This window comes from Eretmochelys imbricata, chromosome 10, assembly GCF_965152235.1.
Source record: "Eretmochelys imbricata isolate rEreImb1 chromosome 10, rEreImb1.hap1, whole genome shotgun sequence".
Classification (NCBI taxonomy): domain Eukaryota; kingdom Metazoa; phylum Chordata; order Testudines; family Cheloniidae; genus Eretmochelys; species Eretmochelys imbricata.
Window position 1 is genome coordinate 9,073,694 of NC_135581.1, and position 22,861 is coordinate 9,096,554.

General features: G+C 36.8%; 1 protein-coding gene across 3 annotated transcripts in view; it reads left to right on the top strand.

Moving 5' to 3' along the window:
* The window catches only part of SMURF1 (SMAD specific E3 ubiquitin protein ligase 1), a 64,646-nt gene that overhangs the window by 14,539 nt on the left and 27,246 nt on the right, over positions 1-22,861 (top strand). For 2 of the 3 annotated variants that reach the window (XM_077827795.1, XM_077827796.1), the window contains exons 2-8: positions 17,149-17,187; positions 18,663-18,771; positions 19,387-19,520; positions 19,656-19,721; positions 20,851-20,926; positions 21,431-21,669; positions 22,474-22,558. In XM_077827795.1, the coding sequence (XP_077683921.1) occupies positions 17,149-17,187; positions 18,663-18,771; positions 19,387-19,520; positions 19,656-19,721; positions 20,851-20,926; positions 21,431-21,669; positions 22,474-22,558 (748 nt within the window). The remainder of the gene's footprint in view (positions 1-17,148; positions 17,188-18,662; positions 18,772-19,386; positions 19,521-19,655; positions 19,722-20,850; positions 20,927-21,430; positions 21,670-22,473; positions 22,559-22,861) is intronic. The other variant, XM_077827797.1, reaches the window with a different exon arrangement.

The following is a 22,861-nucleotide window of genomic DNA, read 5'->3' on the forward strand; positions in this document are numbered from 1 at the left end:
AAATTTCTACCATTCTGCAGTAGTTTAGAATAGCTTGTGCTTTTTTTTTTAAACACCATATATTTCATTTTGAAGTGTTCTTTGTGTGTTCCTAATAAGGAGTGGAACGTTTTCATACTTTTTGAATGTGGTATACGGAAGTTAAATTTTTATCGGTTGTGTACTGAATTTTGCCTGATTTGGCTCTTTTCATCCTTTCAGTTTTAGTGTTACATGTTCTAACTAGGTGTGTCCTTTGTTTTAGATGTTTGGGTTAGAAATCAGACATTTGGGGTATGAGAACTATGAATATGACATGAACTGAAGCAGTAGGTTAGGATTGAATATCTTGGACTGTTCTGTGGAAAAGAACAATTTAAAATTATTCTGTTGCTAGTGTAATTTTTAAAATGATTGAGTATGTATAGTAAAGCTGTCATAACAAGTGCAAGTACATTCAATAGGTTGAAAGTATAATGAGGAAACCCATCTTTCTGAGAGTCTCTATACTCTGCATTGCAGCAGTCTAGTAGCAGTCACTGCCTCCAGGGATGTAGCATGAACTTTATGTTGATGGTTTTGTAATTCTGTTTCTCTCTCTAATTTGAACTGTTCATTGGGACTGTTTTAATGGAGTATTGTGGAGGTAAATGAAATATCTAGTTAGAGGAATGTTAAAATCAAACCCAAGCAAATACTTTCCTCCATATTTAATTTAATTTGAACTAGAATATTAGCATTGTATATGTTAACCATCCATGTGAAATATAATATGCTTACTTGTTCAGTCAGTTTAAAAAAATCCTTTGTTTTCTACTGAACAGGTTTTCTCAATTAACTTCTAAAAATTATTAATTATAAGGTTTTAGTTCAAATCTTAGCATGGTTTGACTCTGTTAAATTTATTTCCCATGGAAAACACATCAAAATTAATATTATGTAATCTCTGAAAATATTGCGTCTTCTCTTTGGACCCAAAAGTCCCATATTTTTGCAGGGTGGGGGGCAGCTTTGGTATATTTTCATTGGAGCTACATTGCAATTATTTATCACCTTCCAGATGAGCATTTCAAAGTAGTACTGGAATTAAAATTTGTTCATTCATTGGACACTGATTTTGGATGTAAGAACAATTTACTAATAGCAGTAACACTAGAAATTTCTCAATTTTATGTCTTTAAGATCTCAATCCTAATACTACATTAAAGCAGTAGTTGTCTCTTCAGGTTCTCATTCATTGTAGATATAGATTTGATTGAGGTCAGTTAAATTGGTGGTATCCTGTTAGTACAGAAGTGTGATCTCAGCTGCCAAGCTGTATCCAGAAAGTCATAATATTTTAATAATTATGCATATGGAAAAGTAAGCAAATAAACTAGCTTTGCAGTGAAAATAATTATGGCATAGGTTGAAAAGTTTTAGCTAGAAAGCTTTGACTATAACACTATAAAAATCTATTGCTTTCATCCTAAACTGGATTGTCATTTTGTTCTTTTCGGTTTGCAGTCAGTCCTTAGGTAAAAAATTTCTAGCATCTTTTGATGGAAAGTTTAGGCAGTGACACTTATCCTTCTCCATCTGCTTCTAAGAGGATTCTTTTTGTCTTTCCAGATTCCATTCCAGTATGTAGCCTAATAGCTTTAAGCGGCGTTTCACGGTTGGCTCAGTGAGGATAAGGACAACCTAATGCTTGTGGTCCAAGGGCTTACTGTGTTTCTCAGATGCCAGGGAATTGTCATGTCCTGCAGAGCATGAGCTGAAAACAAACTTAAATATTTAACATAGTTATGTGGTACAGGATACAGATTGGAATCATTTTGTATCCATGTTGTAAATTATGCTTGAGTTCACTAAACTCACAAGCAGGTTGTGAGCAGAATAATAAGGATAAATATTTTATGCATACAAGAGACATAGTTTGCTTGTATCAATTCTGTAATGTTCATAGACAGTGGGATGATATTGATCAATCTTCTAAAATGAGAGGTGAGCAGGGATCTTTGTAACTGCGAACATGGAAAATATGATCTGCTTCTTACTCTGAAAACATTTCTCTTATTCCCATTGTATCTCAGTTGGTAGATTTGGTGTAACCAGTTTTTGTTTTGTTGTTCAGCCCTGGTGACTGCCAGTAGTGCTATGCTGTACAAACAGGGACTATTGATCATATTTGAAGTCATTAACTTGGCTGTTTAAATAGATGCTGTCCTATATAATTAGCGGAACAAGAGAGTAACACTGGCTGATACAACTTTATTCTAAATAAAAGCTTTCTTTTCATAACGTCTTAATTTGATGCCATTCAGATATTTTTCTTGTTTTGTATATTTAGCTTGCACAAGAACTAGGTTTTTAAAAAATTATTAAAATAAACAAAATATATTTAAAATCGAGGATAATAGTTTTGTAAATGTAAGTGAAGAGTGGTATCAATATGATGTGAGACTGCAAAGCCTTTGATGCTAATTGTAAAATCATGCTTGGAGGAAATGGTTACCAGGGTGTTTTGTGAGGTAAATGACTAGTTCATCTCATGCTGCCAGACAATTTCTTCGGTAGACAAATGAAAATATTTGGGGAGGAATGGCTTATCTCTCTCTGGCTCCAACTGCTTAGAGTACTCTGTACAAAATGTTTCAGCTTGCCGCCTCCTGCCCATAGTACCTTGTTTACATACAATTTACCTTTCACCTCTCCTTAGCTGAAAGGAATGAACATCTTAGCAGTTCTGAATTGTTCAATGGAGAAAAGAGGCAAGATATAATAGGTGCAAGCTGTTTTTTCAGTGGCTCTATATCTTTGTGGTATGCCTGTCAGTCTTCTGTATAATTTGTATTTCCTAGGTGATGCTTAGCACAACTGAATGTGAAGGTCAGCTACACAGTGTTTTGTGGTACACATGCTGGATTCCTTGAATATGTATTACAAATGAGCGCTAGATATGCGTTAGTGTAGTGTGAACAGCATTGGAACAGAATAGTGGTAATCTCATTAATATGTGTACAGTATGTGCCTGCAGACAGTCTAGTGTTCCTGAGTCACATTGTTGCTAGTCTCTCGAGAGTCTGCAAATTCAGCAGTAGGATGCATGCTTATTGACCCACATTTCCTCAGGCACAGAAATAGTCACGTGTGTCTTCCACACCAGGAAATGCATCTCATTTACTGTTTGGAAACCAGACAAGCATTGATGTACAGTAACTTGGTTCATCAAGCATTTATATGACTCCAACCAAAGTGCTTTCAGGGATTTACTCTTTGTATGACTGATATGTGATTTAGATAGACCAGGGGTTCTCAAATTTCATTGCACCGCAACCCCCTTCTGACAACAAAAATTACTATAGGACCCCAGGAGAGGGACCAAAGCCTGAGCCTGCCCAAGCCCCATCACCTCAGGTGGAGGGGGCAAAGCCAAAGCCCCGCTGCCTTAGGCCGGGAGGCTAAAGCCCAACATCTTCAGCACCAGACAGGGGGCCTCTAACCTTAGCCCTGCTGCCCAGGGCTGAAGTCCTTGGACTTGGGTTTGAGCTTTGGTCCCGGGCCCCAGCAAGTCTAAGGCAGCCCTGGCAACCCCATTAAAATGGGGTTGTGACCCACAAATCACTGAGATAGACTATAGAGAGTATATGTGTATGCTTCCTTTTATTTTTGTCTATCAAGAAAACACAAATCTCTATGTGCACACTACTGCCTTATTCTTACAATAGCCAAGTAAAAAATTGCTTACCTCTAAATCAAAAGTGTTTTAATTGTTTACCAGATATTAGAAATTTTTATATTAATCCAGTGAAAATGGTATTATATAGGGGTATTTCCTACGACAGGTTAGCTGCTGTTATCTAATAGAGAACAGTGATTTTTATATTAGGATTAATAGACTCTGCAAAAGGATCAGGAATTGGGGGATGAATGAGAAATTTGATTTAAAAGAAATACTATAGACAACTTGTTCCATACTTTCTATGCATTTTCAGCTCTAAGCAAGAAGGCTTTAGTGGTGATCTTTAGAGAACTATAGGTGTCCAAATAGTAATGGGAATAAGAGTTTTAAGCTCTTTGTGCCAAACTACAGTAATTTGGACCGATAAATGGAGGGAATGTACGATAGTTTGGGGATGTATAATAGTTTGAGTATGTATAAATCTCAGAATTTGACAGTTGAAACTTTGTAATGATTCAATTACGAGTAATATTTTAATCGAGAGACTTCTTATATTCAAAATCAAAGTTGTTGCCAAGAATCTCATGTTGTTTGATGTCTTGTTGCAGAAAATTTCTGTTCGCTACCTCCCAAGACTTGAGAAATAAATTGTGCCCTAATGCTAAAACTTCCAAACTTGAGTTCCTAAAATCAAACACCTAACTCCGTATTTAGGTGCTTAGGTAATAGGTCTGATTTACCAAAAAACAAAACAAAAACTTGGTGCCTGTAGTTTCTGTTAAAATAGGTGGGAGTTATCAATGCACTTCTGAAAATCAGAGCAATTACTTAAAAATAGATTTTGGTGTGCAACTTTAGACACTTAAGTTTGGAAAATACAGGCCTTAGTCTTCAGATTTGGCTGTGCATTTTTATTAATCTTCTGGGAATGGCTTAAGAAAATTATGCCTTGTTTTCTACTTCTGATAGAAATAATGTGGCTATCAAGGATTATTAATAAAAACCAAAATTGATTAATAGATGTTTGACCGCTAATCTGATACTTTAGGTGTTCTGTCTGGTGCCAGTGTATAGAATCGGTGGAGTTTTACTGTTTAGGTCTGTCTCTGTCTAGCTGCCATGGCAATGTGACTATAGAGCAGTATCACACTTCCTGGGTCCAGTATTAAATGGGTTTGACTGTGTCCATTGCACAAATGGCTAAACTATGTGCAGCCACAGTTGGAAGGGTCCTGGAGGGAACAGTGATTGATATTGGTTTTCAAACACAGCCTCATTCGAGATGTAGACATGGTCAAATGTGGGTAATGAATGAAAATGGCTTTCTCCATTTTTAGTACTTATTTTCCTATAGGAAGGAATCCAAATGGTGTTTAGAATGACTTTAGGGTGTTTATGCTGCAATAGCTTCATGTGGCAGGCTCACTTTGTTTGGCTGAGTGTTTTAGAAAGGACTACATTGAAGAGAAGGCAGTATATCTGTGCTAAGAAGCTGATCTTTCAGTATCAGTAGGGGTTGAAACTGTTCATCAGGCTCTCATGTATAGTAACTAGCTGTGCATCAAAAACATGGGTAATCTAAAATCTTTAGAATTATAGATAAATCTTTTAAACTAATCTAGCTGATAGGCAAATCTTGCACATGAAGGTCTTAAATGTGAATGTCATTAATACCTTGATACGGTCCTAGATAAAATCTAAGACTTTATTAGTGATCTGCGGGAATTCTTTCAAATGACATATGACACAACTGTCAACTTAAAATAAATATAACAGGGATTCAAGGCCGGTCACTCATATAGTTGTGAAATGAAGTTATATTCATGGGAAATAACTAAAACTGTATCCAGTATGTGTATTTTCTCCATATTGAAAACTGACAGTACCCCTGTCTAGCTGCACAGTATCTGAGCAGTATCAGTGCCTTGATGCCCGGCTGTGTGACACTGTACCTGGAAAAAATATTGGTGGGGCGGTGGAAGAGAAATGCTTTGAACAACTTGCAAGCACCGGGACATTATTCTCAGCGTTCCATGTTAGTATGCAGATTTTAGGTTCCTTTAGGATTCTTCAGTGATACTGGATTACCAGATAGCATCAGCTGCGAAAAATAATTTCTTCTATTGGCCAGGAAGCCATGCCCCATCCTTTGGATGTGTGGTCATCCACACATTTGTTACCCTTGGCTTGAGTATGGCAACACACTGTACCAAGGAAGGAAAATAACACTGATGAAAAAAGTCCACCTGGTTCAACTAATGGCTGTCCATCTGCTAAGTAGCCCAGATCAATATGAACACCTCATCCTAGTCTTTTGGACACTCTTAGCTCCCCACTGAATACTGGGTTTAATGTCCTGATCTTGATATTTATAGCCTTCAGTGGGCTGGGGCTTGGTTACCTCAAAAATTGTCCACCTTGTTGTCATGCTTACCCAGACAGCTGTATCTATCAGGAACAATGGAACTGTTGATAACAAGGGTGAAATTTGTGGAAGCAGGGAACAGAGTTGCCTTGGCAGTGGGGCCCAGAGCTTTGGAATTCTCTCTATCACAAGAATTGATATAAGTAGTCTTACTACATTTAGATGGAAATGTAAAAGCCATCTTTTCGCCATAGGTTTCTTACTAAAATATAAATGTGAAAGCCAGGTATATGCTCTAGGAAATAGGGGAAAATCCCAGACCACTGGTTGCTTACGGTACTTAATATCAAAATGGAGGCTGCAGTATTAATACCTATATACAATAGTAAGTAAAAGCAAAATAAATCCTATAGGTTTAAAAAAAGGAGAACATGGAATGTGGACTTCTTGAAAAGTACTTCAGTATGTATTTATTTAGAGGCCGCTCCAGTAGTAATGTCAGATTAATTTAAGAGACTTTGATTTTATAATTTTACTTTAAAGAATAACCCTTAGTTCCAGTAACTAGTTGGTGTAAGATTAACTGCTGGAGATGTAAAATACTGGTTTATGTTTCATGTTTAGACATATTCAAAATCTGGCCTTAAAGTTTTTGTGTTTGATATTTTACAGAGTGAAGTTTCCTTCTTTCTTAAATTGATGTCTTGTACTGGAAATCCTTCATTTGAATGTATTTAGTGATTTAAAAGAATTTAGGGAAAAGGGGGTGTTAGGGTACTGTGGTTATGATGGTTATAGAAGTACCTTGGATAGTATTAGTTGCCATCAAAAGAATTGGTTGTAATTGAAAGTTGGAATATCCCTGTTGGTTCCAGGTCATTAATTGAATCTACAAGAGTGTGTGTTGGTTTCAGTCTATTTAAATAGCAGATCTCCCCTGGACTTTCACTTGCTGTTGGGTCAGTTTATTCCTCTCTTACTTTATAATGAAAAGGAGTACTTGTGGCATCTTAGAGACTAACCAATTTATTTGAGCATAAGCTTTCGTGAGCTACAGCTCACTTCATCGGGTGCATACTGTGGAACAAGTACTCCTTTTCTTTCTACTTTATAATGGTATCTTTTAGCAGAATTAAGTTTACTCTTTGCTTCCCCCAGTTAAAAAGCTTTTTTCTTTCTGATGGCTCTTGATTCCATCATCCGAAGTGATGTATAGTTTCAGCAGAAGCCAATTGCTAGCCACCTTTACACAGTGCATTACATAGCAGCTTTTGTTAGATCTGCTCAGCTGAGTGCCAAGCTTTGACTGAAGTCATGCCTGTATTTTTACTTTAAGACCATGTTCCATGCAAGTTGTTTAACTGAAATCTTTCAAAGTGATACATTTAAACTCTCACGGGATGAACTAGCAGTTTGCATAGTTTACAGCTTACAGATGGCTTAACTGCATACATTTTTAAAATAACATTGTTTGTTTTTAAGCTCTTGCAAACATTCCTGTTGAGCGTTTGATGAAAACCAGACACTAATCTGTACCAAAAAAAGTATTGTCTATAAAAATTCCAGATAGGCTTATTTTCATTTAAATACTTTTGCTCTTGTATTGGTTCAACATAAGAGACCCTGATTTTTTTGTTGTCTTCTTCCATTTATTTGAAAAATAAAATTTAATTTCACATAATTGATTTTTAATATATATGGAATTCTGAATCGTATCCTTGTCTCTTTTTTGGTACAATCTTTACGTAAATTAAATAGCGTCTAAAATTGGAAGTAGTCTTTGATATAGTCTATGTGAAGGGCTATAAATCCCAAGCATTATTTGGCTGAGATGCAAAATGCTTTTTTATGAAGATTTCAGGATTGAAATGGCAAAAAAATGCTTGCCATTTGGATGGATGTTTTAGAGCTTTGACCATTTGGGAATACTATAATGTCACTGTTGGGCTGTTGTCTTGTTATATTTAAATAAACTTTCTCAACAGCTTCAATGGAGAGGCTTCTGCTTTCCACTGTAGGACACTTGAAGCCTATGACCAGTCAGGTTTTTGCTATATTTTTACTGATGAGATAATTTATTTGGCGCTTAACTCTGTGTGTGTGTGTGTAAACAGGGTCAAAGATAATACTTGGTTAATAAGTGTAATAGCTAACTATGTTTTGCCCTTGCCAGAGTTATGTAAGCTGGCATGTGGTTCTCTTTTTGTCACCATTTCAAATGTGTTTTGCTCTGTGGACAATATATATAGCCGTCCAAGTTTTCCCAGTATACAAGGGACAAAGAAAGTTGTTTCTTTGTAAGGACTCTCAAACTTGGTTGACACATGGATATTTGTTTAAAAAAAAAGAGAGAGAGAGAGCAGCTGTGTGCACATAACTCGACCCTTGTCATTTGTGTTTCACGCATTGGTCACAAAAACATAATTATACTAGTAGAGTGGCTGGCTGAGCCCTTTGCTTTCAAAAGGGAGAACAGAGAGCGTATCTGGTAAAAGAGCAAGATCCAAAATGGTGCATTTTAAAACTAGTATGTAGGTTTTCAGAAGACCATTACATATTTGAATTAGCACCCAAATGATCTGCTACACACAAGTTTTATAAAAATATATATTTTAAAGAAAATCAGTTTTTGAGAAATTTGAAGAGCTTTCAAACTTGTGAAAGAAGAGGTTGAATATTATCTTAAATTCATTGTACCAGTAAATAGCTATCTAAATCATCTGAGTATTCTGTAAACACTTTTCTGCTAAATATGTACAAAGGAATTCCAAAGTAATTTTGGAAGAAAGCTTTTTGGATATTCACTTGGTTCTTTTCCTATTTCTCATGTCCTTAGAAAGTTACTCATTTATGTTTTGCATGAATTTCACTGTACAGTTGTGTTTGTAACCATTCATAAGTGGATGAGTAGTTTAAGGCTAGAGTTTGTATTTGTGGAATGTTTGATTTCCTGGAAAATTAAAGGGGGGGGGGGAGTCCAGGCCCCCATCTATATATTTAGTAATTAAGAATGTTTTTGCCTAAATATTCTTGTGGGTTTGATGTGTTACTAAATGAATGCTGTCTGCAGTTGGCAGCCCTTTTGTTTAGATGGTTCTGTACTCTGCCAAAAATCTTAAATAATTTGAATGAATAGTGATAACATTAACAGATGGGTAATTAAAACACATTCATATAACATATCTAAGTGACTATTTCCATAATTTTTTTTAAAGAAACAAATAGTCCTGCCTTCCTAATATTAAAAGTTAGTACAAACTGATAAATGGCCTTTGCATCATTCTTAGCGTTGTTCCTTCCTATTCCACACACGTACAGGATCCCAATGTCATTTAAAGATGTAGCTTCAGTCTTTTCATAAATAGGAAAGAACTACATTTAAAGGTTGAACCTAAAGACAATTTTAATAGCTAAAATCGGTACTTGTATTGTGTTCCGATCTCAAATTTTGTATTGAATTAACCATTCACTGTCGCACCTATGATATTTGTAAAAATCAAATGCATATTGGTGAAGTTATGATTAAAGATGCTGTTGTCAGATGCTTACTTTTTGGAATATTATTTGTTTTGCTGTTCAGCAAAGGCTGGGAGTATGGTATAACGTTAAGATATGGGGCAAGAGTCAGAACTCTTGAGTTTGATTACCAGCTCTACCTCAGACTTGCTGTGTGCGCTTGGTATTTTCATGCTTTAAGAATGTTTTTAGTGCTTGGATAACAGAAACAGCTAATTTTAAAACTTCATCATGGGCTTATTTCTCAAAGATTTTGATGTTATTTCAAGAAAATTGTGCTTGCATATGTGCAACACTTGACCTTCCAACAAATTTTTTAATTTTATGGCAATGGTGGGGAGCTGTGCACGTCAATATCTGTTTCAGAGAATGATCAGATATGTGCGAAACATTCAGATAAACATTGCTAGTCAGAGTATTTTTTTTTTTAAATTGAGCGGAAATGAATATAATTTTATGGTTTTAAGAAATAAAACTCACAAGAAATCCAAAATTGTGGTTACCATAGCAACTGTAACTTGGATGTATTGTTTCTACATCAGGGCATAAAATTAACAGCATAAACAGAAATATGCTGCATATATGGAAGGGAATATTACTACAGCTTTTGTTGGAATTGTAGCTTTGAATTTCCTGATTTTTGTTTAAATTCTCAGCTATGAAGTTGCATTTAGGATGTTTGCACTTTATTTTCTGAACTTTATTCCCTGTATATACATCACGTAAAAAAAAAAAAAAAAAAATTCTAACCAGTCTCTTATTTGTCCACTTCTCAAAATACATATTGTATCCAGACTGACAGAAGACAATGGTGTAAGTAGAGCATAATGTATTCTCAAATAGTTGAAAGATAATTTGTGGGCATTTCATAAAGAATTCACTTGGTCAGATTTGTTGGAAACATTTGTTAGAAAAGAGGGAAGAAAAATTTGACTGACTTTGTTTTCACTTTTGTTGTGGTTCTGGTGGATATGTTACTTAGGAAAAGATTGAGAATAGTATACCGTGCAGTGGGAATATGTGGCTGTATTCCCCTGAAATGTCAAGGGAGGCAGTATAGTCCAATGAATATGGCACTGAACTGGGAATTGGGAGATCTGGGGACAGTTCCCCGCTCTGCCATTTACCCATCTGTAAAATTGGAATACTGATAAGACTGAAAAGTGCTTTGAGATCTGTGGCTAAAAATCACTATTAAAGATCTAAATTGTCTTCATTTGTTTTGTGAGGCTGGGAGACAGTTAAGGGGGGGGGGAACATATAGGTAAAAAGGTGACTGAATAAAAGGAGTAGGTATTGGGTAGGAATTGAGTATAGAGGCTAAATGAGTGCAGCTGGTGAACGGGAATCAAAGGAAACTCCTACTTTCAAAAACTGATCTGCTTCCAGGAGAGGGAGCAGTGGCTGCACTAACAAGGCACTTCTGACTTCTTGAATTTCTGTTACAGAAATAGTAATTGTGCAGTGGGAGTGGGTGGGTTCTTGGCACAGAGGTGGAGGGGAGGACACAGGGTGAGAGTGGCTATGTTGTGTTGGGGCACAGGAGGATCATTCATTAAGTGATACAATAGCTAGAATTGAGGGCATTTAAATAAATATTTAGGTTAGTAGATAAGTTGGATCGGGCACTAATTATGGGTGGGTAACGAGGGGGACAGATGGGGAAGTTAATATTAAAAAAAAAAAAAAAAAAAATCCGTACCTGCTAATATCTCCTGACAAAATTAAATTTGCGTATGTTTGAATAAATAAAATTGATTTAATTCAACACCAATTAATCTTCTTCTTTCCCACATAATTAATTCTAGAACTCTTTAACATGCCCCCCAATTTATTCTCTATTCCCCATTTCTGTAATTCGCCACATATGCACAAAGGCCTAATTCTGTTCCCCTGCACACATTAGTCCCCTAATTCCTTCTGTAAAGTCCTGCACAATTCTGCTCAGACCTCTAATCTCAGTCCTCACGAATCAGCACTGCCCCACCATTTAGCCCTATATTTTTTGCTCGTGTGTGTGAGGACAGTAAAGGTTAAAATATTTCCAAAAGCTTGGAAAGCTAGCCAACTCTCCCACATGTCCAACCCCCTGCTCAAAGCAGGACCAATCCCCAGTTTTTGCCCCAGATCCCTAAATGGCCCCCTCAAGGATTGAACTCTCAACCCTGGGTTTAGCAGGCTAATGCTCAAACCACTGAGCTATCCTTCCCCCCAATTGCTAGCTATCGCTTAACAAAAATGACTCGCTCTAGGTGTGTGGTTTTTGAATCTCTTCAGAGGTGCCTACTGTTTGTAGATGGATATGTAGTGAGTTTCAACCCAGAAAAAAAACATACTTTGAACCCCACTGCAGCCCACATAAAAGGGCTGCATAAAAAGACCTAAATATCTTAAATCTAGTAACTCTTCCTTTGGCAGTTAATTAAGAGAGAACTTCTTAGGAATGTAAAGGATAATGTATTGATTCAGTCCTGTAGCCCAGTTGAGTTCTAGTTTTAGTTAAGGTGGAGTGAAATGTCAGGATAGGTTTGTATTTCCACTGAAGCCTGTTCTTTGCTGACTAGCGAACTGTCGTCATTATAATACTATTCTCCATCATTAATGCAGGTCAGTCATGTGATGTTTGCAAAATATTCAGATTAGTTATTACATGGACATCTGTACAGGTTTTCAGTTTGCCTCTGGTCTCTGGGTTTTAAATATCAGAGATCCAAGTGTGTGATTTCTGAAAAGTTAAATACACACCACCCTCTGAAATCTTTCAGACCCTGAAGTGCAAAGTTGACTGAATTTTAAAAAAAAATTATTTCTGTGTCTCTCTACATTGGGAGCATTTTGCTGATATAACTATACTGGCAAAGTGCTCCTAGTGTGGATGCAGCATGTACTGGCAAAAGCACAGTTTTGCCAGTATAACTGTATACACGAGGGGCTTTTGCTGATGCAGTTACGTTGGTCATAGCTTGTCTCACCCTCACCAACATAGCTGTGCCAACAAAAACTTATAGTATACACCTGACCTCAGACACACTGGGGGCTTTCTACATATGGAACTCTGCAGCCATGCGGCTGTAGCACGTAGTGAAGACGCTACCTACTCTCTCGCCAGTGGGAGAGCTTCTCCAATCTGTGTAGGTATTCCACTTCACCGAGAGGTGGTAGCTATGTTGACGGGAAAAGCCCTCCCATCAACATAGTGCTGTCTACATCTGAATTTCAGTTGGTATAACTGTGTCACTCAGGGTAGTAGATTTTCCACGCCCGCTAAACAACGTAGTTATACCATAAGTTTGTAATGTAGACCACATCTAAACGTAAACTAAATTGCAGCCCGATGTCCTTGTGTGGTATACAGTAATATTCATTACAATGTGTCAGTTATTTTGCATCTAGGACTTCCCGTTTTTCACTTTTACTCCTCTCTTCCCATAAGGAAACTTTCCAAGTAGTCATTTATAAATAAGAATTAAAAAACTTAACAGCATTAAAGATTTTAGAGCTTAAATAGAAATGACCTGTTAAAGTTCCTACTCTGTGCTAACTAACTTGACCTATGATTAGGGAGGGAAAGTCAAGACTGGTGTCAGATGTGTCAGTATTTTCCAAGTCAAAATCTTTTCTGCACCCTTATGTCCACCAATCTGGATTAATGCCTCTGACTGAGAATGCAGAGGGTTAAACACCTCTTGGAATTCAGTAATTGAAAGTGCATTTATACAAACAAAGATAATTAATTATAATACCTGATAAAAGCACAAAGATGGCCAAAACCTAGCTCTGCAGACATCTTTCAATAAGATCTCCCCTCTTTCTGCACATGAAGAGGTGACCATTCTCAGAGGACTTGTCTTCACTGCAAAGTTAACTCAAGTAGTTCAAGTGTTGCTCCTAATTAGAATCCCATCCACACCCAAAAAGCCCTGACTTGAGTGCAGTGCTCCTTTTAACTCAAGTTGACTGGCCTGAGAAGGGTTATTGGCTAAAACTCAAGTGAACACAACTTGTCAACTTCTAACACAACCACTCTGTAGTCTGGGTACAGGTTAGTGCCTCTGGTGTGCTTCTAGTCCTGCAGTATCTTCCCACAATTCCTTCCATGTGCCCAGAAAGGATGGACAAGTTCTCCTACAATGCAGTGGCAAAGAGTTCTAAGTACCTCTGCTTAAAACACCACCGGTATGCTAACGTATTGCGCACTATTTGGCTTATGTAAACCCTTCTGGTGCACACTAAATGTTCCATAGTGTGCTTTAACATAACGCTGTTTGAAACAGCACTACATTAAAAGCACACGAAGGAACATTACAGTGAGATTACTCATTACAGTGTATACAAAAGAGAGAGGCCTAACTCCTCTATTTTTTGGCATCTACGTAAAACTCAAATTGCAAGAAATAAGCCCCAAAGAATAGAAGCCCTAAGTATAACAGTGTGGACGCAGAAGCTCAAGTATTTTTTCTCATTGGGGCCACTCCCACTTGAGCTCACCAATTTAGGTGGAGTAACTTGAACAGATAACTTGAGTTAACTGTGCAGTAAAGTCATACCCAGAAGGAGCACTGACGCTGAGGAAAAGACATTTTCCATACTTGCTGCCAAATATGGTTCCACAGTAGTGCTTTACAAATCTGGCTCATGTGGTCTTTGAATCCGCTACTAGAATTGGCAGGTAGTTCCACAAACCCTTAAAAAAATATTACAATCTGGATGTAAAGGCTACCTTTGGGATGGAAAGCAGCAGTCATTTAAAAATGCTTCTCAATTCTACGCAACAGTTCAGGACAGAATGTGAAGAAAACTATATCCTGTTGAAACAAGGTGAGGGGAAGCTATTTGGAAGGCATAATTTAATGTAAATGACCAGCATGCCAGGGTTAACACCCCCAATATTTTTGCAGCAAATGCAGTGAGGTTTTTATGTTTACAAGTGGTATATAGCGCTCTGGCAGTACAATGCCCATGGCTAGACTACCATAGTGCACCCTGCCAGAAGAGTTTCACTGGCGGTAGAGCACTTTAAGAAAAAGTCTGGCATAAACACAGCCTGGAGGAGGAAAGCCATCTCCTCAATCACCAGCTCCACTTCCTGTTGCAGTCCCCTATCAAGTGCCTTTGTCACCTCTTTGTTTACTTGGATTTAAAAATCTGAGTTTTGTAAGTGAACCCATTGATAGGGCAGTTAAAAGCATTTTTGCTTCAGTGAGTTTAGTGCACAAATAGTGGAATGAAGCCAGGGGCACAGTTTAGGGATGCTGGCTACTGAGACTGCTTCATAAAGGTGTTTTTGGAGTATTGACTGTTTTGTGGCAGGAATTTTGTGTTACTAGAGTGAATAATAGCTTTAACTAAAATTGAGGGTTTTACAGACTGCAGTACTAAAATTGGCAGTAACACTCTACTACAGTAGACCAAAAGCTAGTGGCAAAGAAAAAACATTAAACAGAGAATCTAATTTTTCAGTAGTCAGGAGCTGCAGTGGCTTTTATTCAGGAGCTCTGCAGAAGGAATCTGCAAGAAACCCCCACAAAACTTGGGTCAGTCTGAAAATAATTTAACAATGAGATTGAGTATAGGATTTAACTTGTATGTTGGGAAATTTTCCCTTACTTCTCCAATAAGCTTTCATATTGATGGTGAGAAGTGGGGTGAGAGGCTGAACAGCTCCATACTTTAAAGGGATTTTGTTAATTAGAAATTTCAACTAACAGTTTAACATTTCTGACTCTAATTTTTCCCATATTCACTTTTTTCTGTTTATTTCCTCCTTTTTTCTCAAATCAACCCCAGCAGTAGAAGAAAATTAAATTTTGCTCTAAGTGCTCACGTAGTAACTGACTCTGATTCTGTAATGCTATTTTATTTCAAATTGTGTCATCAGTGTTCTTATGAGTACAATGCTTCACAGACCTGCAGCTATTTCATTTTTTGTTCAGGGGGGAGGGGGAGGGAAATGGTTATGGAAGAAGATCCTGTGATCTAGTGCTCAATTTAAAAAGACACTTATGATAATTGTATTAAAAAAAAATCTTTACCTGTTGCTACAAAGGATGTAAAAGCTAATGGTTTATTTTTGCAGTTAATTCAAGTTGAATAGCAAGCTAGTCTGAACAGTTTCATTTGGTTGTACATTTTATGAATTTAATGCAGTGTTGTTTTCAGTCATATTTGCTCTTTGACAGCCTCTTACTCCACTTCCTAGTTGAAGGCAGATGCTGGTGGCATTGCTCCTAGGAAGCTGAAAGGGTCTCAGCAGAGGTGTGCCAAGATCGTTTTTCCCACACTCCTGTTACAACTACCTCCTAAGTCTAGCTTAGCCAAGGTGAAGATGCCTGTGTCTGACCCCACATTCCTAAGGCTGATTTTTGTGTAGGATGGGAACCCGTTAGCTGTAGGATGGGGAAGAGATGAGGAGAGCTGTTGATAGGTAGAGTGATGGCATAAGCATTATACAAACATCCTGCTATTTGTGTCCAGAAGTCTCATCCTGACAGAGAGGAGACCTTCTCAACAAGTGGTTAGTGATACATGAATTGAACACTGGCTTACAGCTAGCTGCCTTTCTCTCACACACTCACTTAAGTAACACTTAAATATTTTGAAGATATTAAAGTTAATATTTGACAGTCAGTGGTTATGCTTCCTAGCCTGATATAGAAGTTTAATGAATATTGGACAACTCCTTTGAACTGAGACTGGATACTGAAAAGCTCTTATTGAACAGTAGAATTAAGATTGGAGTCTTGAACAGAAGAGGACCTTATAGAAGTGGAGATAGACCAAAGTCTTTCCTTCCCTTACTTCACTTCACTTCTGCTTTCTCTGTTATTCTTTTCTGTAGAATTGGGAAGAGGCAAATAATGTCTGATTTGTGGACCTTCAAGAAGGTCATGGATAATTGGATGCTTTTTTGGCTGTGTTCCCTTGGATGGGGTCTTGTCTTATATCTAGGGCAAAAAGATATTGTATTGAAGATGCCTTGAGCGCTTTTGCTTTTTTCCCTTCCTCTTTTATCTTATTTTATTACATGTAAAAATACCTTTGAATACAAGAATTGAATTTGCTGGCAGATTGAGGTGGAGAAAGCTAGGGTTCAGTAGGAGGGTAGGTTCAAAAATTCTACAAAAAAGTTACTGGTACAGTACAGTAACAGCTGCTCGAAAAGCTATGACCAACAATCTGAATGGGTGGACATGAGGCAAGAGAAGTCACTTTTGGGTATGTAAATATAAAATACAGAGAGCACTTTCTGCATTGGGAAGTTCAGCAAAACTGGCACACTTTGAAAGATACTGAACTCGGTCTTTGTCATATTAAACAATTCGTGCCAAAAGTTCATAAAGACCAAGTTTCCTTTTATTTATTTTTTTTTGGTATGAGGTCAGCATTGAGGTATGAGGGTAAAGGCAATAGGGGATTAATTTAACTGCCTCTGTACATGAGTGCATGCAGAGACTACGCTGATTCCAGATTTTGAGGGCAAGAAGAAAGCAGTGTTCATATTTAACTAGGTCAGTTTTAAGTTAAGATCAAGATTGAGAATTTTTGGTGTCTAATCAATATGGGTGTTGAAGATATTTTTATAAAAGGATTTTAGATATATTAATCTGTTATTTTTGTTTTGCAGTATTATGTGCCAAGAACCTTGCAAAAAAAGATTTCTTCAGTAAGTATAACTGACAGATTTCTGATACTGTATAAATAGCTTTATGGTATTGTTCTCACACTTGTATTTTTAAACTATAAATTATTATTGTCCTAACTCCTATGCATGTCTAACTCTCTCACAGAGAAACAGGGATAACTTCCACATTTGCCAGTAGCATTGGATTACTATTTAGGTTCATATGATGTAGACAGGCAGCCTAGATACAAGACTGGATCGGGCGGAGGGGCAATAATTCTAGTCCTGACTCTACCACTGATGTCACTTACCTCTGTTTCAGAGTAACAGCCCTGTTAGTCTGTATTCGCAAAAAGAAAAGGAGTACTTGTGGCACCTTAGAGACTAACCAATTTATTTGAGCATAAGCTTTCGTGAGCTACAGCTCACTTCATCGGATGCATACTGTGGAAACTGCAGAAGACATTATATACACAGAGACCATGAAACAATACCTCCTCCCACCCCACTCTCCTGCTGGTAATAACTTATCTAAAGTGATCACTCTCCTTACAATGTGTATGATAATCAAGTTGGGGGGGAGGGGCAGAGGGTGAGAAAACCTGGATTTGTGCTGGAAATGGCCCAACTTGATTATCATACACATTGTAAGGAGAGTGATCACTTTAGATAAGCTATTACCAGCAGGAGAGTGGGGTGGGAGGAGGTATTGTTTCATGGTCTCTGTGTATATAATGTCTTCTGCAGTTTCCACAGTATGCATCCGATGAAGTGAGCTGTAGCTCACGAAAGCTTATGCTCAGATAAATTGGTTAGTCTCTAAGGTGCCACAAGTACTCCTTTTCTACTTACCTCTGTGTCTATGTAAAAGAGGCGTGATACTGACCTCAAAAGAGGTGGTAACACTTAATGTTTGTAAAGCACTCTGAGCTTATAAAATACCATACAAGTGCTGGAGCCTAAACATCATACCAAGAAGTGCATAGAAATGCATAGATACTAATGAAGGTATTTGTTTAAATGAAATACTGTTTTAATTTAAGCAGTATTTAATGTTTTTTCCCCTAAAGAATTTCAAAATTTGCTACTGGTTAGAATTATGTTAAGCAAATCTGTGTCATAAAAAAATCTTTTTTTTACATCCGATGAAGTGAGCTGTAGCTCACGAAAGCTTATGCTCAAATAAATTTGTTAGTCTCTAAGGTGTCACAAGTACTCCTTTTCTTTTTCAGAAAAGAATTTTAGGATAACTCTAAGTTTTCCTTACAAGAATGTTAAAAACTCATGGCAGAATTGGGATAAAAAGGAAAACTGAACAGGAAAAAAAAAGTACAAAGGTCAAATTATGGTCAATGCTTTATTGGCCCTGTATAAAATTACAAAAAGGTAACTTGCTGAAACTGAAACTTGTGATTGTTTTTTTTCTTTCAGTTGCTAATGCATTAAAAATGTCTCTCTCTCTCTCTCATTATTAATTTGACGCTGTGATTCTAATTGTACCTTTTCCCCCTCCATAGGACTTCCTGATCCATTTGCAAAAATAGTAGTAGACGGATCAGGTCAGTGCCATTCAACTGACACTGTGAAGAACACGTTAGACCCCAAGTGGAACCAGCATTATGATCTGTGAGTTACTTATTCTGTAAAACCATTGCAGGAATCTATCTGGAAAGTAAAACACAAGTGTAAGCAAGCCTCCTTTTCCCCAATCTGTTAGCAAGAAGAGCCACACTTCCTGAGGAAGCTTGACTTTATAATAACTTGTGGTTCTTAAAATATTCCTGGAGGGTTTTCTTTTTCTTTATGGACACTTTAAAATCATGCCTAATTTTTTTTTTAAAGCATCAAGGTGTTTCAAACACAGCATGAAAGCTTTGACTCTAAGCTTGGCTAGGTTCCTGCATCAAAGTTATTTCCATTCTCCTTGTTGCAGTGATTAAAATGTTTTCAAAATAATAAACATAAATCTATAAGAAATAAGTTTGGCATGTAATGAATTCATGTGTCTCATAACTTTTAATGAGGTTGTCTGTAATTAACCAGAGCTGTAACATTAACATGCTGTGCAAAGTTACAGCACTCTAATTAATGCCGTAGCAAGATTAAGTGTTTCTGTATTTATGATAAAGCTACATGACTAAAATATATCAGAATTCAATCGAGATGGAGCAAAGTGAAAATACTGTAGAATAATAGAACAAGCTTGAATTAATCTGTTCTTCTAAATATATATTTTTCTAGATATGTTGGGAAAACAGATTCTATAACCATCAGTGTATGGAATCACAAGAAAATACACAAGAAACAGGGAGCTGGCTTCCTGGGGTGTGTCCGTCTCCTTTCCAATGCCATCAGCAGACTAAAAGATACTGGATGTTAGTATATTTTTTTTACATGCATTTTAAAAAATGTATTTTGCAAAAGTCCTTGGTGGTATATATTTGAGTTGTGAATATTAACTTCAGTTCAATATTTGCTTGGGTTGAGTTTTTTTAATTGTTCGTTTGCAGACCAGCGTTTGGATCTATGCAAATTAAACCCCACAGATACTGATGCAGTACGAGGCCAAATAGTGGGTAAGAACATTCCTGTCTGTATAAAAAGAAGCAGTTATAGTTCACACTTACAACTCCTCGGATTAAAACAAGATTCAGATGGTTGCTAAAAGGGAAAACTTGCCTAAAAAAAAAAAAAAATCTTTCAAATGTCATTTCCTGAAGTCACTTATTGCTTCAATCCCCTTTGTGTTCCTTATACTAATATTAATTAGATGTCCTGGTTACTGAAAATGAACAGGGACTAGGTTAGATCATTTGAAATTTGTTTAATCGTTATCTAAATTGCTTTCTTCCAACTGGTAATTGTAAGCGTAAATGGTATGAATAAGTGGGAATGGACGATTTTGGTGGTGGTTCTAATACAGCTACTTAGGGTAAACTTCCTATATGGAAAACCAATTGTACATGTAGGCCAAGGTGATATATAACAGGAATTCATTGGTATTATCAACCCTAAAGGAAGATATTGAGATATAAACATTTTGCAGAACACTATTTTTAAGGCACTTTCCTGAGAATACCACCTGATAAAGAGTTGTCGTTTTGACATTGTGGTAGTGTGCCTGCCTAACCATCTCTTAGTGTAAGCTGATCTGTATCTTGGGGTACTTAAAAATGAAGAAAGTTTGTCTAATCAGTTGTTGTTTTTCTTGCTCTGTTCGGAGCATTTAGCCCAAATTTTACTCTATTGTTTTGTTTTTTAAATATTTTGAACTATGCCTTCAACTTAAAAATACAATCAAATCCCCTTTCTTTTCCCGACTCCTCTTCACTGGAGGCAATGTAATTGGCAAAAATTGTAATTCTCCATTGTGGTGACATCTAGTGGTGAATAAAGTTCTAGTTCCAGGCTTCCTTGACTCGGTACTCACAGAAGAGATGTAGAACCTTCGTGAATGCTGATAAATAAAAATCATCCATATTATAAACAAAAGTAAATGCTAGCTTGGATTATTCATAGGGAAGACTCAGCCTAGCTTTTGGAGCTGTGATGCTAGTAGTTTGCATTTGGGAAATCAGGATACTATCTCTTTCTTAATCAGGAACACTTATTAAAATATTGATTAGTGCAGATGTGAACTATTGATAAAATGATGCACTCTTGGAATGGCAGGATTTGTCTTCAATATTTCTTTTTCTATTTCAGTCAGTTTACAGACACGGGACAGAATAGGCTCAGGAGGTTCTGTGGTAGATTGTAGAGGGCTGTTGGAGAACGAAGGGTAAGTGTCACATCTGATTCTGCTGAGTATTTAGTTTCACTTAATTCCATTCATGGTATTTTTGTTCATGCTATGTGTTATGCTTTGGAAAAATAAAATCGGGAATTCTTGTGAATAGTAATGCAGCCAAATTAACTAAGAAATGGTCCTGAGATATAATATCTCTGGACCATTTCTTTATAAATTTGTGTGTATTGCTAATCACACAATTTAATTATATATTTATACATACTTGTGTGTGCAAGCACATAAACATATACTGAATGAAATTTGTGTGTGTGTGTATAGAGTGTACACACTATATATAAACATAAATATAAATATAAATTTTAATTCAATATGTGTGCACACATTGAATGAATGAAATATATAATTATTTAAAGTAAGGTATAGTATGTGTCATAGAAGTTGCAGTTCATTCAAATCAAATAATGGAGAGGAAAAAAATTAGCCATTTTTGTATACAAACCTTTGTGTTAATTTTGTGAGCGTCCCTGCTTTCAGAACGGTTTATGAAGATTCTGGACCTGGAAGGCCACTCAGCTGTTTCATGGAGGAACCAGCACCATATACAGATACTACTGGTGCTGCTGGTGGAGGGAATTGTAGGTTTGTGGAATCCCCTAGTCAAGATCAGAGGCTTCAGGCACAGCGACTTCGAAACCCTGAAGTCAGAGGTCATGTACAAACACCTCAGAATAGACCACATGGTCATCAGTCACCTGACCTACCTGAAGGTTACGGTAAGTGTTTCCGGAACTGTACATTTGCTGAAGTCTTTTAGAGAGCTTTATGTCTAAACTTAATTTCAATATAAAATACATGCTTTACTTGTTAGTACAGGCAATATCTGTATGTCTGTAATGGTCTGTATTTAGGAACACGAGATAAGCAGTACAGATATAAACTGAAGAATGGCTGCTTAGAAAACAGCTCCTGCAAGAGACACCTAGCGCTGATCGTAAACTAAACATGAGTTTGTAGTGTGATGCTGTTGCAGAAAAGCTAATGCTAAATTTGAATGTTTATGCATGGAGAGTGCATTTAAAACCCTCTTAAACTAGAGTAGCAGTGCTATTTTGCTTTCCCTGTGACCATATTTTGTACAGGGTTGAGGCCCATAGTTTAGGAAAGAGCGAGAAAAACTACAGGAAAATATAAAGGCAACAAAGAAACAAGAATCAGAGGATAAGGTGAGAGGGAGAATTAAATCTTATCTAGGAAAAAAGAAGACACCAGATTTGGGAGTAAGGCAATTATCTAGTTTATTTTAAGATAGTAGTATAATCAACACATTATAAAAGAAGAGAATTAGTTCAAGGCATCGTGATCTGAACTTAAGATATTAGAAATATTAAGAGCAGTTGGATAGTGAAACATACTAATGAGTCCAAAGTGCAAGAGATCAGACTGGATGGCTTAAGTTATCTATTCTCTCCCTGATTATGTTGTAAAAGAATATGCTTATAGCTTTAAGAAACTGCTTCTAGATTTTTAAGAATTTATAATTTAGAATAATTAAGGAATATTTTCCCTCCTTTATGTAGAACAAAGGACAACGGTACAGGGACAGGTTTATTTTTTGCACACACAGACTGGAGTTAGTACGTGGCATGACCCCAGGATACCAAGGTATGTATTCATAGCTACACAAAGTCAGTTATTTTCATCTTATGGCAGTCAGCTGAATCATGAAGTGCTGATATGAAGTGATTCCTACTCTGAGAGACAGCAGAATAAGGAATCATCATAGATTTCTTTATTGACTTCAATTCAATCCCCTCAGGATACTTACTTGCTTATTAATTACAAATTAACTACCGGCGACTTTTAAATCAAGTAAAAACTTCATGTAACCTTTACTGAAGTCACACTGATAAAACATTGATTTGACTTCATCCTTTTAATAAAGTTGCAAATTGCTTTGTTGAATAT